This window comes from Tiliqua scincoides, chromosome 1, assembly GCF_035046505.1.
Source record: "Tiliqua scincoides isolate rTilSci1 chromosome 1, rTilSci1.hap2, whole genome shotgun sequence".
NCBI lineage: Eukaryota > Metazoa > Chordata > Lepidosauria > Squamata > Scincidae > Tiliqua > Tiliqua scincoides.
Genome location: NC_089821.1, coordinates 135,952,568 through 135,970,619, shown reverse-complemented (window position 1 = coordinate 135,970,619; position 18,052 = coordinate 135,952,568). Strand labels below are relative to the sequence as shown.

Genomic DNA, 18,052 nt, shown 5'->3' with positions numbered 1-18,052 from the left:
GCACCTGAAGGGGGGGGGGTTGGCACTCGGGCGATCTACTCATTTTGCCTCGCGATCTACCGGTAGATCGCGATCCACCTATTGAGCACCCCTGGACTAGAGGCCTTTGAGCACATGTTCAACCCCATTAATTTGGTTTTCAGTATAGTACTCATTTTTATATACAAAAATCCACTTGACTTTTTCCTCAGTTTACTTTGTTACTACAGTTTTTAACTTGGCAAAAATATTTTGATATGGTAAGGTAAAAGAAATTGAGTAAAACCTTTGGTAATTACTGCAAAATTCCTTGAAAACAGAGCAGGAAAGTCAGAATCAAAGTAATAAGTACCTCCCCCACACACCTGATCTCATCTTTGAGCCAGGCTGATCTGTTTAGGTGCTATTATACCTTATAGCCAGCCCATCTACTGTAAAGCTTGAACAAGACAATAGCTGAACTCAATGAACTAGTTACATAAGAACAGCCCCACTGGATCAGGCCATAGGCCCATCTAGTCCAGCTTCCTGTATTTCACAGCGGCCCACCAAATGCCCCAGGGAGCACACCAGATAACAAGAGACCTCATCCTGGTGCCCTCCCTTCCATCTGGCATTCTGACATAGCCCATTTCTAAAATCAGTTTGCACATACACATCATGGCTTGTACCCTGTAATGGATTTTTCCTCCAGAAACTTGTCCAATCCCCTTTTAAAGGCGTCCAGGCCAGACGCCATCACCACATCCTGTGGCAAGGAGTTCCACAGACCAACCACACGCTGAGTAAAGAAATATTTTCTTTTGTCTGTCCGAACTCTCCCAACACTCAATTTTAGTGGATGTCCCCTGGTTCTGGTGTTATGTGAGAGTATAAAGAGCATCTGTCTATCTACTCTGTCCATTCCCTGCATAATTTTGTATGTCTCAACCACGTCCCCCCTCAGGTGCCTCTTTTCTAGGCTGAAGAGGCCCAAACGCCATAGCCTTTCCTCATAAGGAAGGTGCCCCAGCCCAGTAATAATCTTAGTTCACATCTTATAAGTAATCATCTTATAAGTTCACAGTATAAGCAATTAGTTACGTATTGCAGCACACAGTTAAAGAGTATCTGTGTGTTGGCATCCTTCAGTCTCGGAAGACTATGGTGTCACGCTCTGAATGGTGGTTCTGGAACAGAGTGTTCTCTCCAGTGCGCGAAGCCTGGGTAAAGTACGTATGGAGGATTGGCTGTTACCCATGCAGCAAATCCCCCCTCTCCACGTCGCTGAAATGGTCCAATGGAAAGACAGAGGCCAATACGGTTGGTTCCAGCGGCATCGCAGGAGTTGCCAGAACGTGACTGTGTCCAGCCATGAACTGCCTCAGGGGACTCCGGCTCCGGATTTTGCCTCGAGGTTGACTCCTGAAGCCTTTTCCATAACTGGATGTAGCCACAAGGCAGTGGAGGTTTGGGATCAGAGTTTTCCTTCTCTCAGATGAGCTGCCTTCCCAGGCTAACAAGTCCCATCTACGCAGTGGTGGAAGAGGTTTTCTGCTCCAGCTCGCATCCTCATCTCCTTGTTGATCTGCTGGTTAATTCGTGCCCAGCAGTGCTGCAGCTTGCTGCGCTGTGTCTGTGCCAGGGGGTCGCAGCCCTTCCGCACACTGCCACTCTGGGAGAGTTGCAGCAGGAGAGGGAAGCCACTGTCCCCCTCTCCATCTCCTTCAGCGTCCCCTCCTGGGGGGCTGTCCTCTTCTGGGATCATATTCCCCGGCAGCAGCGAGGCATCAGTCAGGCAGCTTCAGCTCTAGGCAAGACTGTGGCCCCAAAGGAGGGCGGTCAAACCGGGATCCTTCACAGGTCTTCTATGAGGCTCTGGGGAGTTCCACCTGGGTACCCTGGCATGCCTCTCTCCACTCGGAACATGCTCCACTGGGACCCTGCCTAGGAGGCTGTCTGGGCTTCTCCGAGTGTTTCTCTCCAGCCTGGACCCCAAGAACCCACCTCCCAGTTTAGGGACACCTCAGGACTGGGGGTGGGTATATAAAGGGTATATGGTCATATAAACTGATCTTTGACAAGTGCTGGCTAATATGGACAGGAGTGCTAGACATGAACAGTTGCCCCTGATGTTCTTGGCAACAATCATTTGGGAGCAGCCATAATGCAAGAATTATAGCACCTCATTCATCCTAAAACTACTTTAACATAACTAAATCCAGTACAGTGTAAACTTGTATAATTTCTCAAAAGAATGCTGTTAGGAATTTTCACAACTGCTGATATTTGTATTTAACCTAGAGATGACCCTCTGGGACAACTAGCACTTCCTACTAATAGAAAAAAACCTCAAAGTTTTTAATTAGATGCTTTATTCACAAGTTTTCAGCTACAGAGATCTTACTTATCAGATTCCCCTAAAATCTTCCATTGATACAATTGACTTACAGAAGCACAAAAGTATTTTGACAGTTTTTTAAATAAACACTTGAACTCCATTTTTTCAAATGGCATGTCTAATAAATGTAGAACAATTTCAGTCACACACACTCCTAATCAAGAAAGTGGGCCATTTTAGAATAAAATTCTAGTGCTGGTTAGGAGTTTTTTCCTTGCTTTTGATGGATAATTAAACATATTGAGGATAAGAAGCTGCTTTTAGTAAATGTCATTTCCATTTTGGTTTTGAGAAATGAACTTCAGTAATACTTATAACTATTGCAAATGTCAAAGCCACAATGTATATTACAGTGGCCCCATTCATACTGGTCATGGACTAACTTTTTATTTCTACAGACATGTTCTATGTATTAGAGGAGTGGTCTCCAAAGCTGCATGCTGGCAAAGGCTTCTGGCATGGACAGCATTTACTGCCACTGGGGAGCCTCTGCACAGTCTTCAGAGTGTCCAGAGGCTTCTGCCTGGAAACCTGGGCACAAAGCTTGCTGTGGCGTTCGGCGCTGAAAGCGGCGGGACGCAGCGAAGACTGGGGGGCACAGAGGTGCTTTGCAGAGGCTCCCCACAGATCGGTAAGTGCCATTCATGCAGGGGAAGGCTTAGGCAGGGTGCCAGATCCAGCCCATGGCTTTTAAGTGCTAGTTCACAAGCTGCTTTCTTTTGAAAATTCTGTTCAGTTATGTCTGAATGGAGAGTTTCCAGTAGACACATGGTGTGAAAGAGTTCATGCATACATTAGCCTGGTTATATTAGATGCTTTCCTTTTTGCAAGAGAAAAGGAGTGGTACATTTTTAAGTATGAATCATCAATTTGTCAGGCTTTCAAATTATCAATTTAAGCCATCACCCCCTCTAACCTTGACACAAGGCTAGTACACCCCAAACAAAACCACAATTCAAGTTAGAAAAAGCCATGAAACTGCCTGTTAAAACTGAAGAGGCAGACTAGCTTAATAACCAACTTCAGATCCCTCAGGGAATTATTTTAATCAGTTATACTTCTTGTATATAAATGCAATTGTAATGTGAATCATACTTAGCCAATTATACCTGATTGCTTAATTTGTCCCAGTCAAAATTATGAGTTCAAAAGAAACTTGAGGCTTTATTAACAATTATGCTGCTTCCTTTCAAGACTACTTAAATTACCTCCATGCATCAAATAAATATCAAAGCACCTGTGAATTTTTGAATCTTTAAGGGAATATTTAAATACAGATTTCCCTGCAGCTGTTTAGAACAGCTCCTACTACTGAGAGACAACGCAAATATTTTAAATCACATGCATATATTTCCTAGCTGAGTACTTTGTGCATTGACAGTCTATAGTCAGACTGTATTTTCCACTTCAGCCACTTCCTAGCATTCTCCTTATAGTGCCAAATAAGGATTCTACCACTTGCAGTCACAAATATAATTGCAATGGTCTTTTCACACTGCAGTTGTTTTTGGGTGCTTGCAGCCTCTCACAGAGTAGCAGTAACAAAGGCCTGCACATGTGGTCACGTTACTGCTATTCTTAAAAAAAAAAAGTGGGACTTTCTGCATTAATAAATGCAATGACTTAAGCATGGGGAAAATACAGACAACAGTTGGATTGAACAGAGGTGAAAACTTTTAAGAGTGAGTGAATGATATGTAGCAACAATCCAAGACTATCCCATCTGGAAGCGCTGCAGTCTTACGTAATGTATTGCTCCCCACCTCCAAGATACCAAATTTGAAATTGCAGAAACCAATTTCAAATCTTGGCGTAAGCTAGCATTCATAGCTTGTCACGTAAAAACAAAAACCCCTAACAATTAAGCTTTCACCACTTTGTCAGCATTGATCACTAGTAGATCTAGAGAAAGGATCCATAGAGGTGGGGCCTCGTTATCTGCAGGGGATCCATTCTCAGACCTCCCCCCTGAGGATATAAAAAACCACAGATAATGAAATCCACAGTTTTCACCCCTTTAAGCTTTTTGGTGGTGACTGGAGCTGTGCTCCATAGGGCTTTCTGAAGTCCACAGAGGCTATGGACTTTTGCCAGTGGCCTCTACAGGCTTCAGAATGACCTTTTCAGCCAAAAAATGCTCCAGGGGGCTGAAAGTGCTTAGCACTGAATACTTGGATAACCTTAAATGTATTTTATTTCCTCCCCAAAGTTTCTATAGCCCAGAATGACATTTTGCTAAAAGTTAATTAAAACCCTCTAATTTCCCCCTTGAAGATTTTAACCCTTCAAAAATAAAAAATAAAATGCTTAGAATATATAGATTTCTTCTCTCTACTGTCTACACTAGCTGATCGGCAGATGTGCTGTCACGTTGCTTATCCATGTAACAATATAGCAAAAGTATTCTGTAAGATTAAAAGGATATCCCAAGCAGTGCCATGTTCATTTCAAACAGTGTTAACCTTGAAGTAATGGCTGAATTATTTCAGTGTGTTCTAACTGAATGGCTGGTATCTGACGGCGAGTTAAATGCTTTATGAACACAATAAGAAAAACAAAGACAAGTACACTACCAAGAAAAACTCCTATGAAATAGGCATATGATTCTTGTCGATAATCTCTATGCTGTAGTTTTGCTGAGACTGCAGTAGCAAGCAGATCTTTCACATTGTCAAGTGAGCCATTGTTGGGCTGTGGACTGATACCCAACAGGTGGCATAACAGGGGATATAAATCTGTGGAATTCATAGTTTGCTTGGTGATGTTCTTTCTAAAGTCAGGTCCGTGAGCTAAGAAGATAGGGTGCATTTCTGGCAGCATGTTGTCATATCCATGGTTGCCCACTAGAAAGAACAAGAAAGGTCACATTTACTGCCATATTAACATTTGTAAGTAAATATCTGTATTTCACGGGAATACTCAACTCTTCAAACTTCCTTCCCAGAAAACAATGGATTGAGGATGTACTCTTAAGTTACTTAAGTGCTTCAAGATCAACAGCATAACTAGAGTCATTTAACTATGGCGTAAGAGGTATGGTCTGATGGTTGAACTGCTCGTACAGCCTGAACAGCTAAGCAGGCGAATTCATGATCGTGTTTCTGGATGGGAAACAGAATGCTAGGCTCTGATAAGCTGCTGTACTCACTGTGGCAGGATAGTCACTGATGATCACTGCAATACACTGCAAAAGCAATACATACATACCTATGTATGTATAATATACCAAGTTCTGTGGGGTTCTCTCTACTGATTAAGACAACTGAAATAGTCCTATAACACAGGGCAAGAGAGACATGTGAAAGTATTTAACCTAGGCAGACATTCCAACACCACTAAGAGCCCAATCCTAACTTGAAGATCAGCCAACACAGCAAATATGCGATGCTTGGAGAGTAGGCAGCACCAGTGGGGAGGCCTGTGCTGCCCTACTGACAGTGCATCCAGCCTGACAGCTGCTGGAGGAGGTTGTGACAGGAGGCATAGGCCCAGGAGGAAGTGGGATCAGCAGAGCAGGCAATACAGCTAAACAAGCTGGCAGAGATCCAAGTAGCCCCCAAAAAATCACCTTACCCCAAAGAGACCTCCATCCTGCTCCAAAAGTATTTTGGATGCAGCAGTTATGAGTTCTTTTCTTATTTTGAACAAAGCAATGCTAAAAGTAAACGCAATGAAAGAATACTTACTTAGAAAGTGATCAGAGTTGTTCTGTAAGATCTCCCAGCCTTCATCAGCAACTGCTAAGATTGGTTGAATTCTTCTGCTATGTTTATAATGCAGTGAACTTGGAATATCTTCCTTCTTATAGACAGTCATATGCGGATGAGCTTTGGCTAAAGCATTATACACTTCATCAAATTTGCCTTCAGATAAATGAAAAAAGGGTTCAGTACCAGAATCTTAACAAGTTGTTAATGCTTATGCCGTACATGCTACAAATAGCTCAAGAGCAAAATTAGTGGCCAAGAAACAGTTATAAATTAACCTAACATATCCAAGCATTGAAAAATGGTGGTAAGCAAACAACTGGCAAGACAGAAATTTTGGCATCCATATTGCAGTTCTGCATACAAGAGCAATCCCAAATATTACTAGGCTGCTTAACTTCCACCAACTCAGAATTAAGCAGCCTAATTCTACACAGGCTTGCAACCACCTTTTAATCATGCAAAACAAAAAAGCAAAAAAGAATATTGTGACTCCTTAAAAGTCAACAGACCTATCGAGACATTTGCTTCTGTGGGCCAAGGTCTGCTTTATCCATGAAACATTATCTTCATTTGGCACCTAGCAGGTGTTTGCCTGCGAACAATTCTATTTTGCTACTTATGTAAAACAGCAATATTCTTTGTACAAAATAATAAACTGGCTGATACCCAACAGAAACAAGTAGAGCATTACAACGTTCTAATGCCGACTTGAAAAGCAGCATTCTTCAACAAAGGAACTTCAAAGGGAGGCTCCAGTGTGAAGTTGCTGAAATGAGAGGTTTAAGAAGTTTGATTCTGTTTGGTTAGGGTTGAATGGAAACAATGATTTCCTCTCCTAGTGTGTTACCATTGATTTTTGTTGTGAATGGTTACTGTGCAAACCTTGTAAACATTTAGCCTTACGGAGAAATGTATACAAGCTATGTATAGTGTGCATCTGATGACATGGGCTCTAATTGACAAAAGTTTACACTCCAACAAATCTGGCAGTCTTCAAGATACTCCAAGGCACTGTTTATTACTGCAACAGACTTGCAGTCCAATCCTAAGCTTCCTTGGCAGCCAAAATGGCCACCACTGTATCCTGTGGGACCAGGGAAGCTGCCAGAGGTCTCCATGGGATAAGGGAACATCAATGTCAAGCCCAGGCTGCTCCAACGGGTCTACTCGGATTTGCAGCAGCTCTTGTGCTGGTGCAGAACTGAGGAGGCCCATGTAAGGCTCAGCAGCTCCAGAGGGAGAACAGAATCCAGTAGCAGCCACTACTGCCATCTCCAACCCCCTCCCAGGCCTGATCCTCCCTCCAGCCATCCCTCCTTCCACTTCATCCCCGCGATCCGGCAGGGATACTTACTACCTGGCACCCATCCACGGCATCCTGCTAGTGCAGAGACCCAGCACAAAATGGCACCGGCCCCTCTGCCAGCACAGCATGCTCCCCATTGGTGGCAAAGAGCCTTACAGCACTTGCACGACAGCGGTTGCTGGGGCAGCACAACAACTGCCAGCACTGACCTGGCTTGGGATCGAGCTATTAATGTAACTGTTGCCCACCCAATTTTCACATGGCTGAAAATTATATAAAAAGGATTCTTAACCTATGCACCATCCTTTACACTTACACTCAGTTTGTAAACACTACATTTCCCTTCACAGACTACTGACAAGGGAACACTGTGTACACATGGACAGGCAATACAAGGCAAGAACTCTTCAATTTGAGAAAAGAGAACACAGAACCCTGCACAAGTATTTGTTATCCCATGAAAATTAAGCTGTATCATGCATTTTTTTCAGGTAATAAATTATAGCTATGTAGTGGGCACACATTTCTCAACTACTGTATTTTGGAAAGGGTTCAATATCTTGTTTCTTCATTATGACTACCATGTATCACTACGAAGACAAGCAGGGCTGCAGAATTAAATCAACCTCTGAATAATCCAATACCAAATTATTACTTTATGAAGATTTGGGCCCACTCAATTAGGCTAACACAATCCCAACACAGTTTTCTACAACAGAAGCTGCAAGGCTCACACTTTCTTCCCAGCTCAGAAATGACAAAGTGCCACATCAAAGGCCTCTTGCGCCTTGGAAGAGACTGCCCATGGCTGCCTCTCTGCTAAACAAAACATCCTGGAAGGCATGAACTTCTGCCTCTGCATGAGATATTATCCTCTCTGGGCAGTTTAGCAGGTGGGTTAGAACAGACACTATCCTGTTATTTTTTCCTGTGTCTGACAGCAGATGAGCAAACCAATATTTTCTTGTGTTTATTATTTGGGGGAAGGTTGCTGCATCTAGGAAACTGCTGTTGGTAACAGGATGCTATACTGGATGCAATGAGGGTGGAATGCGTACACCTCAACCCTAGCAAGCTCTCTTCTTCCTTCAAGTCCTAGCCCTAGTTCTCCTAGTCCTTATAATCTTGTACATTCATCTCACTTATCACATAGTTGCCAGTTTTGGGGAGGGCATGCAGAGACACACAAAACAAAGTGTTGCTCATACCAAGCTGTAATGCACTGGTCTCTTGTTGAAGAGAGGAATAGGGGACTTTTTGAAAGCATCTGGCTTGACTCTAGAAATGATATACTAGACTCACTTCTAGTGCAAGCCACCCAGTAAAGGCTTTTAAACATTCTGATGTTTAATGACCATAACAGCAAACAATAGAAATGCCATTTACAGATACAGTATACCGTACATTTGAATATCAGATGTTAGAAGCAGATGATACTGCTTCTTTCCATGATTCTTAGTGACAAATCTCATACTGTAGAGCAGCCATTTTCAACCAGTGTGCCATGGCACACTGGGTGTGCCGTGAGTGGTTCACAGGTGTGCCACAGGAATTTGGGGGAAGGTCATTTATTAGTAGGGCCAATGAGGATGTAAGTCCCCCACTGGCAGCATGGTGTGCCTTGTGAATTGTCAAAAACCTAATGGTGTGCCTTGACAATTTTAGTGCCTTGTCAGTGTGCCTTGAGATTAAAATGGTTGAAAATTGCTGCTGTAGAGAAAGCTACTCATACTGTATTTTTCATACTGTAGAGAAAGAAATACTGTAGATACTACTAAGATATGCTCACTCCATATTACAGCTTCATTTACAAAAATTAAGGTTTTTTTAAAAGTCTTTGTTTTGTACATGTTCAAATTTTACTAATAGATTTTAACTGATTAATCAATTTTGTTAGCTGGATTGCCACCCTAGTTAAGATTTACTAGAATAATTACTGTGAATGCTGAACAGTATTGTACCTAACATGTAAGGACTCTTACTTGAAGAATAATAAAACCTTGACATTACTTAGAGAGCATCCCATAATAATTTTCTTGTAATTTAAAAATGCATACATCCAGTTTTAAAAGCACTACTAAGCCTCTGGGCCAGATTAGAATATAAAAAGCAAAGTACTGGATCTTGTAATGCTTCAGTATTTAAACTCATTTTGATTTTTGTGCTAAAATCATTTTTCCCAACACAGTTCAAGTATGATATTTCCTACCTTCTTCTGGCAAAATAGCAACAACAGGTGAATGGTCAATCATTGTATACAAGCGTCTATCCACATACTGATCTAGCTCTATGAGCCTTTCCTTTGAGGACTGCGACATTCCATGATCACTTGTAATTATTATATTCAGCATATCCCACAACTTGGCTCTCTTCAGTTCCGACACAAGAAAGCCCAGCTTATCATCAATATCACTAATGACAGGTCCCATGAGATGATTTTCTGGACCCAAGAGGTGTCCCTTTTCATCTGGTTGCTCCCAATATAGTAATCCAAGATTTATGGGCTCTTTGGCTGTAAACCACCTGATAAGGTTGGCAACTCGTTCTTGAAATGAAACAGATTCATTGTAAACCATATAGTGTGTTGGTAAAAGACCATGTATATTTACATCTGTTCCTGGCCACATTGTAGCTCCACTTTTGTGTCCTTGAATTTGGTTAGTGATCCATATTGGATAAGCGTCTTCCCAAAATTTTGAGTTGTAGATATTCATGCTGTTCATGGAAAAAGTTTCATTCAAAGCTGGATCATACATCTCATTGGCAACTACACCATGATTTTCTGCATAGAGACCTGTCACCATTGTGTAGTGGTTAGGATACGTCTTGGTAATGAACACATTTGTGACTTGTTTAACATGAACACCATTGTTTATAATATTATGGAAGTTGGGTGTTGGTACTTTATAGATGTAATCCCATCTAAATCCATCAAAAGACACAAGTAACACCCTTGGCTGGTCTGGCAGGAAGCACAGAGTCCTTGGAAAAGTCAGTACATAGATTGCCAAGAATCTCCAAATGCAATTCAAAATCATCCTTGAAAGGCAATTTTGTCCCAAACAGTAGATAAGCATCTGTTGAACAAAGAATAAAAATAGATTGCAAAGGTCCCCAAGCAAAATATTAACAGTAATGATTTAGGAACAAATACATACCAAGGGCTCTAATCACAATATAGTAGAATCAGAAAAAGTAAATTGCCTTAAACCTGAGAGGCTTTTTGTGTCTCCCAATAGGGACACTCAGCTTGCTTGCCTGAATAACCTGCAGTTACAGTTTCACAAAGATATTACTGCCGCAACATCTTCTTGGCTTGTGAAAGGGCAGGATCACCTTCCACAGAATCAACCTATGCAATCTAGATTTCTAGTGTCATCACAACCACAGAAAAATGAACTGCACCAACAGCTGCCCTTTTCTGCTGAGTATTCAAGATCTGTGGTACTAAAGGTTATTCAAACAAATGAGACACACTGGAGGAAAAAGCAACAAGTCATAGGAGTAGTGTCAATCATAAGACAAGTGTTGCAATACAATCTGGCTTTCCTCACTGGAACAGGAAAAAGAAAAAACCCACAAACATAACACGCTCATTAGATATGTGAAGTAATTTTTCTCCATATGCAAACTGAAGAATCAGACGCAAGATTTAAAAATGAGTCTGTAATAAATATGTGTCCACAACATACAATATCCCATTCATTAACTGGGCCAGACACAATGCAGAGTTCTCAACATAATTCTCCATATCCTGAAGCACCAATTCATAATGAATTGCCCAGTCCTGTGCAGGCTGCCCATTCCAAAGTACAGCAGCACTGAAATGGCCACTCCAGGCCATGGAGGCAGCCAGAGATCTCAACAAAATAAGGAAACATTAGCTCCCTTATCTCCTGTTGAGCCCCAGCCTGCCCAAAGGAACTAGGATCTGGGCCAGGTCAAAGGCTGATGCAGAAACGAGTCACCCCATGTAGGGCTTTCAGGTTCAGGACAGGGGTTAGAATGCTGTGGAGGCCTTCTCCACCATTCCCACCCCCTCCCAGGTCTGAATTGCCTTCCTCCCTGCCCTACCCCACCACAAAAATCCCCCTGTGCCAAGTTCGGATTCTGATGATAATGTGCCAAGTTCTGTGCCAGGTTGACAACAAGCTCACAAAGAGCCATGTATGGGTCTGGACAAGTGATCCAAGAACACTACAAACTGTGTATGGTGGGAAGAAAAGCTTTCTTCTAATGTGTTATGGGGGAGTTTAAGATGGCAGTAGATTTCCACTAGTTGGGGAAAGGCCTGTGGGGACCTTCTCCCCATACTGTATCCTAGGTCTCAAGAATAGCTGCCCAAATCTGAATGCAAAAGGAGGCAAGGAAATGTCCCCATTTAAGCTATATTTAACACACTTTTTATTATAAAGCTTCTAAAAGCAGCTTCTCCCCATGAAGCTGAGGAGCTTGTTCTCACTGATGGCAAACTTGATGGCCTCCCACCAACCAATAATAGCCAGATGCACAAGCCATCAACCTCAATTTGTCCCTCCGAGGGGATGGGTCTACCCCATTACAGCTTAAATAGGCCTTTTATGGAGAGGTATCAGAGAAACCTTGATTTTTTTGGGGGGGGGGGCAACTGGCAGCTTAAAGGTTCTAGGGCAGGGGAAAAGGGAGTTGTGTTCCCCTCCCCCCCTGCCCTAGTCTGAAAGAAGCAAAGGATGAACTCACTTGCTACCCATCTGGACTAGGGACACCCTGTGTACTAAGGACTAAGGAGCACCAGGGCAGTATGAGGGGACCATCCACCAGCAACTCCTCATTTTCCAATTTTCATCACCTCCATCAAAAAAAAAGGGGGGGGGAACAAACCCTGATGCTTTTCTGCTTACATCACAAACGTGAGAGCCCCAAAGTTTCCACTGCAAGAAGCCATTCTTTTGGGCCACGACTTGGGCAGTAAACCAGGGACGTGTGGTGGGTGGGGAGGCAAGTGAGGCAGAGCCTCCCCAGCGGAGTCCTTTGAAAAGCACCACCGCCCTGCGAGGCACCCAAGCACCCACAAGGAGCAATGCGCGGAGCAAGGAGTGCAGAGCATGGAGCGCATGGGTTGTGGGTGCTCGGGTGCCTCCCAGGCAGCTGTGCTTCTCAAAGGACCCCGCCGGGGAGGCTCTGCCTCCCCACCCACCTGCCATAAAGGGCATACATGCCTGCCATAAAGGGCATGTAGTCCCAGGTGCGCTGCCAAGAGAAGGCCTTCCAGGCAGCCTGCCCGCGCACCTGTCACAGCGCAGACTTTCTGCGGCTCATCCGGACTGCGGGCGAACGGCGCCTTTCCACCCACGCAAGGAAGCTGCGGCTCGGCAGGGGCGCGCAGCGGAAACCTCCTTCCCTGCAGCTGCGGAGACCTCTCCAGACGGAGGCGCCCTGGAGCTCGGGCGTACCTGTGCCGACGCGCGCGCAGCCCCGTCCGTCCTGCTGCAAGACCACAACAGCACAGCTCAGAACGCCCCACCCCCGCGCTCAGGCCACGCCCCCTTGGAACCCGGCGCAGGCTCTAGACCCACTGCGCAGGCGCGCGCGCGAATGTTGCACTGTCAGTTGCGGCTAAGTCACGTGGCGCCCAAGTGCGGGGATCGAAGGGGAAGAGAGGGAGGGGAATGCTGGAGCTGAGCAAGCAGAGCTCCTGCTTCACCTGCAGAAGCCTCACCCGGCTGGAAGGGAAGGCTGTCCATAGAAAGCAGTGGAGACGTGCAGGGAGGTTCGTGTCTCTGCTTGCACATGGTGACCAGGTGGCATAACCCCAAAAGAGGAGCAGGCCCCCCCAAAAGTAGGGCACGACCGAAGAAAAGCGAGAAACACTCCTATGCTGCTTTCATGGGGTTATTTAAAACACGAGGCTACTTATTAAATCAAAACTAAAAAAACTCATATATTGATTTATGTGGTTAATTTAAACTGAATCACTTATCCTTAAATTTAAAACTGTATTACATATCATTTATTAATTGCAAGAAGGCTATGCACTGCGTCCACGCACAGGGAAAAGGAGGACCCTTTCCAGGACAGGAGGCTGAAAAAGAGGACATGCCCTGGAAAAAGAGGGCGTCCAGTCACCTTGTGCTTGCAGAGCATTGCAACGTGTGTGTCCCCCTTCCAGGCCAAAAGAAAAGGAAGCAACAGAAAGAGAAGTTCCTGTACTCTCCAACACCGATCTTATTTCATGTGAAAAGTGAGGTATTTTCACTACAGCTGGACAATTGCTGGTCGAGGCTGAAAGGATGTGGCTTACAACAGCCCTGAAATGTGCTCCATCGTTTAGGTGACTTAAAACAGCAAACAGCAACCCTGCAATGTCATCTAGTGTTTATTATATCTTTGTTCCAAGCAGAGAGGCGGGTGGCTGGTTTGGATTGTCAAACAAAAACAGCCACTCTGTGTTTGTAACATTGTCCCTTCTGACTTCCTCACCAATCAAGTTCAGCACACAGAGGCTTTGTTCCTTATTGGCTTGCATACAAACACATAATCCTAATTGTAGAACTTATTTTATAAATAAACTCAATAAGATGATTTTTTTCAGATGAAATAAAGACTTGAGTTAAACTCTGAAACCTTGTGAGCCTTAGAGGATGAAGGACAGGGTACAAGTAAAATTCCTGGCATTGCTGAACATAAGAATATAAGAAGAGTCCCGCTGAATGAGCCAGAGGCCCGTTTAGTTCAGCTTCCTGAATCTCACAGTAGCCCACCAGATGCCTCAAGGAGCACACAAGACAACAAGAGACCTGCATCATTGTCCCTTGCATCTGGAATTCTGAGGCAGCCTACTCTAAAACAAGAAGGTTGCACATACCTATCATGGTCTGTAGCCTGTGATAGAATTTTCTTCCAGAAATTTGTCCAATCTCCTTTTGAAGGCATCTAGACCAAATGCCATCACTGTATCATGTGGCAAGGAGTTCCACAGATTACACCAGATAAAGAAATATTTTCTTTTGTCTGTTCTAACTCTCCCAACAACCAATTTTAATGGTTCTGGTTCTGGTGTTGTATGAGAGGGAAAAGAACATCCTCCTATCCACTCTATCCATTCTCTGCTAACTTTGTACATCTCAGCCATGTCCTCCTTGGGCACCTTTTTCCAGACTGAAGAGCCCCAAACGCTGTAGACTTTACAAACAAAGACTTTCATGGCTGGATGAGTTCAAAACATAATTTGAAATGTTTCTCGAATCTCGTCCCAACGTTTCGCTTTCAGCTATGGAAAGCATCTTCAGGGGTTACAAAGAATTTGCACCTTCTGTTCGCTGCCAGTTCTTGCTTGAATGATTAAAGGCAAACTAACACTCTTCTCCTGTTCATCATTGCTATGTAGATTGCTTTCAAAGTTTTTTATTCTAGTGTGTTTAAGGGCTGGAAGTCAGGCATTACTTATACGGAAAGTCTCTTCTTTTTTGTTGTTCGCACCCAGCACGCACTCAGAATTGTACTTCTGGTTTTGAAAGCACATAGACTTGTGCTGCCTCTGCAAGACTCAGAACAGTTTCCAGAGGCAAAGCTTCGGAGATTTGGGGACGTGAACAGGGACCAGCAGCAGCCATCACATATGCAGCCCATCGCTGGTTGGAACATCGCTAAGTGATGTTCACCTGTACTTTTGAATTCAACACCATTTTCTGTGATTTGTTATTTGTTTTTGAATCACGCTAGGATGCTAGAGGCATGCTAGCAACTTCACTTCTGGATATCTTCTAGCTGAAAAACAAACGCAGCCCAGATGTTCATGATAAATATTACTCTTGTCTGTTTCTGTCTCTATGAGGAAAAAAGGTGGAAGAATGCCCATAGAATAGACTATGTCAAATGTTTCTTAAATCCAAAACACGGTAATGCCTTTATTACAACTAACTACAATATCATGACACAGACAGCAGCTTTTTGAGTTCTCCTGAATAATAGGCTGCATAGGAAGCAATATAAGGGCAGGGACAACAAGGAGCACGATGGAAAGGTTTGCAAATCTGCCATTTGTAACGGAATTGAAATGGGAGTGCAAGAGGTTTTATCCTGCTGTAGATTTGCTGCTAGGAAATATATGCTGCTTACAGCCCAATTCTGTTCATTGAGTCCAAAGGGGCTTCCTCCCGGGAGAGTATGCATAAGATTGCACTAATGGAAAGCTGGGCTACTTGTAATTTTTCACTATGTTTCATTTCATTCTTCTGCATTTTATGCAGGTTCCATTCTTTTACAAAGCCAGAGTACAACCTGACTCATAAATTTTGACAATCTCATTTGGAAGGAAAAACATTGATCTTCTGCAAAATCAGACAAATTTCCAAGAAGCACACTGGCAGCACCCTTAAAGCTGTTTACTGTGACCTGTAGGAGGAGTAGGGTATGCATCCATTTAGTTTCCATGAGTTTGTCAAGGCTACTTGACACATACATTTCTTGCACAGATACTACAGCAGCATAAAAACAACCACATGCCACCCATATATACCACTGCACTTGATGCAAATTTGTGTTTCTCTTGCCCCATTGTCTTCAAATGTTGACTAATAGCCTCAGTGGGAAAGGGGATCCAGTTTGGAACCATGGTGCTAGGGAAGAGGAGGCTTAACCCTTCCTCTCTACACTGTTTTCCTGGATAAAAACGGTGTTCCTCCAACTACTATTTTCTCTGTAGGCCACACCCTGTGGATATGAAGATACCCACATAGGACATCCATCATGTATGAAATAGTTCTGAGCCTTTGACTGATAGAGCTGTTGGAAAATGGTGTTATTTTTCAGCAAAGTTCTGTAAATGAAAAATTGAAAAAGGCAAAAAGTGGTGTTTTGTGTTCTTTCAATTTATAATTTTTATTAGTTTTTTAAGTGTTCAGATAGACTATACATGCACGAGATAGGTGACGTTTTGTTCCGTAACTTTTTCTCAACTTCATCAGGGAAACGTGCCTAGACAGGACACATTGCTAGAGAGCAAGCCAGAAATGGCAGTTAAAAAACCAGTATCTCCTAGTGCTTAAGAGTTCCATTTTACTGCTGTGTTCTTAAAGCAAACTCAGCCTAATCACAGTATCCCATCTCAGCTAAAAACCTCTTACATAAAGCTCTTTAATGCCTGTTCTTTTTAGGACTGGAAGCCAGGTATTGCTAATATGTAGAGCCTCTTCTTTTCTGTTGGTATTTTGGGGGTGTTTAACTGTTTCTATTGCTTCTCTGTAAAGTCTTGGGAAATAAATATTATTGGAAAGAACCTGTGTGACTTTGAAATTTATTTGATGACCTGTTTCTATTGTATGCAGTGCTATTGCCAATTGATCAAATGGCAGTGCCTCTCATGTTCCGCAAGTCAAGTTTTTATAGAACGTTTGGTGATGGTGAAGGAAAACTCTGATCCCAAACCTCCACTGCCTTGTGGCTACATCCAGTTGTGGAAAAGGCTTCAGGAGTCAACCTTGAGGCAAAATCTGGAGCCGGAGTCCCTGAGGCAGTTCATGGCTGAACACAGTCACACTCTGGCAACTCCTGCGACGCCGCTGGAACCAACCGTATTGGCCTCTGCCTTTCCATTGGACCATTTCAGCAATGTGGGGGGGGATTTGCTGCATGGGTAACAGCCTATCCTCCATACCTACTTTACCCAGGCTTCGCGCACTGGAGAGGACACTCTGTTCCAGAACCACCATTCAGAGCGTGACACCATAGTCTTCCAAGACTGAAGGATGCCAACAACCTGGTGATGCCTATGTAGACACGATTATGCTCACAGGATGTTCTGTTCTCACCAGGTGTATTATCTCCTATCCTTAGGATTTCTAAGAAGTTCCTGGACCTTGATAATTGGCATGAAGATTGTTCTAAAATTTGCTTTATGGAGAATAATATAGCTACCTGTATTCTTGAGAAGACTGCCTGGGATTAGGAGGTTCATTGAATAGCATGGTGGAAACTCTGTTCTAACACAACACCAGTGTGTGTTGCATCAATAAAGTGACAAATTACTGGTCAATTCTTTTACTTATTTAAAGATTTTTGGGAATACTGCTACATGCAGAATTGGGGTAGGCTAATTGTCGAGGATCAATGTGTAACTTGGGGTGTTCTTTTTTTAACGTGCAAGGTGGTAATTGGAGATGTGAACAGGATGGGAATTCTCTAATCAGGCAGGGTGTAGATTCACAACTCTGCTTCAAAAAGTTAGTAATATCAGCTAAAAGGCAGATTATCACAGTGGTGCCAGGGGATGTCTATAATCTTGAAATGTTTATATGGTCTAATGTAAAATGCAGATGTTTTGTTACAAGGTACAGAGGTCACTGGAATTGCATTCAGAGAGGACAAATGCAAAACAGACAGGAGATGCATACAGGGGTTAGAAAACTGCATTCAACTGGAGACAAAATGATATTGTCTTTTTCTGCCCAGGTTGTGTTACTGTGGAGGTGGGGGAGAGAGATCTCATAAGAAAAGAGTTTGAAGTTTGACCAGCATCTTTTGGAAACATGGACTGTGCGCCAGAATTATAAAGATGTGTCTCTAAATAATAGCAATCACTATAGAAACCACCTCCACTTGCCTCACCGACAGGTCAGCCCTGAGCTTTACTGACTCCCATTAGTCCCCTGGACAACCATGACCATGACAAACTCTTCTCCATCCTGCATATTATTGACT

The 18,052-nt window shown here is 43.3% G+C and overlaps 1 protein-coding gene across 3 annotated transcripts in view; it reads right to left on the bottom strand.

Moving 5' to 3' along the window:
* Positions 1–2,316: 2,316 nt before the first annotated feature.
* RCAN2 (regulator of calcineurin 2) overlaps positions 2,317–18,052 on the bottom strand; it is a 60,347-nt gene continuing 44,611 nt past the window's right edge. Inside the window, exons 1-4 of one of the 3 annotated variants that reach the window (XM_066635808.1) lie at positions 12,808–12,864; positions 9,585–10,452; positions 6,046–6,222; positions 2,317–5,202 (exon numbers count right to left, since the gene is read on the bottom strand). In XM_066635808.1, coding sequence (XP_066491905.1) covers positions 4,817–5,202; positions 6,046–6,222; positions 9,585–10,452 — 1,431 coding nt within the window. In that variant the 5' untranslated portion in view covers positions 12,808–12,864 and the 3' untranslated portion in view covers positions 2,317–4,816. Of the gene's footprint in view, positions 5,203–6,045; positions 6,223–9,584; positions 10,453–12,643; positions 12,865–18,052 lie in introns of those variants that run through there. The other 2 variants (XM_066635721.1, XM_066635638.1) reach the window with 2 other exon arrangements.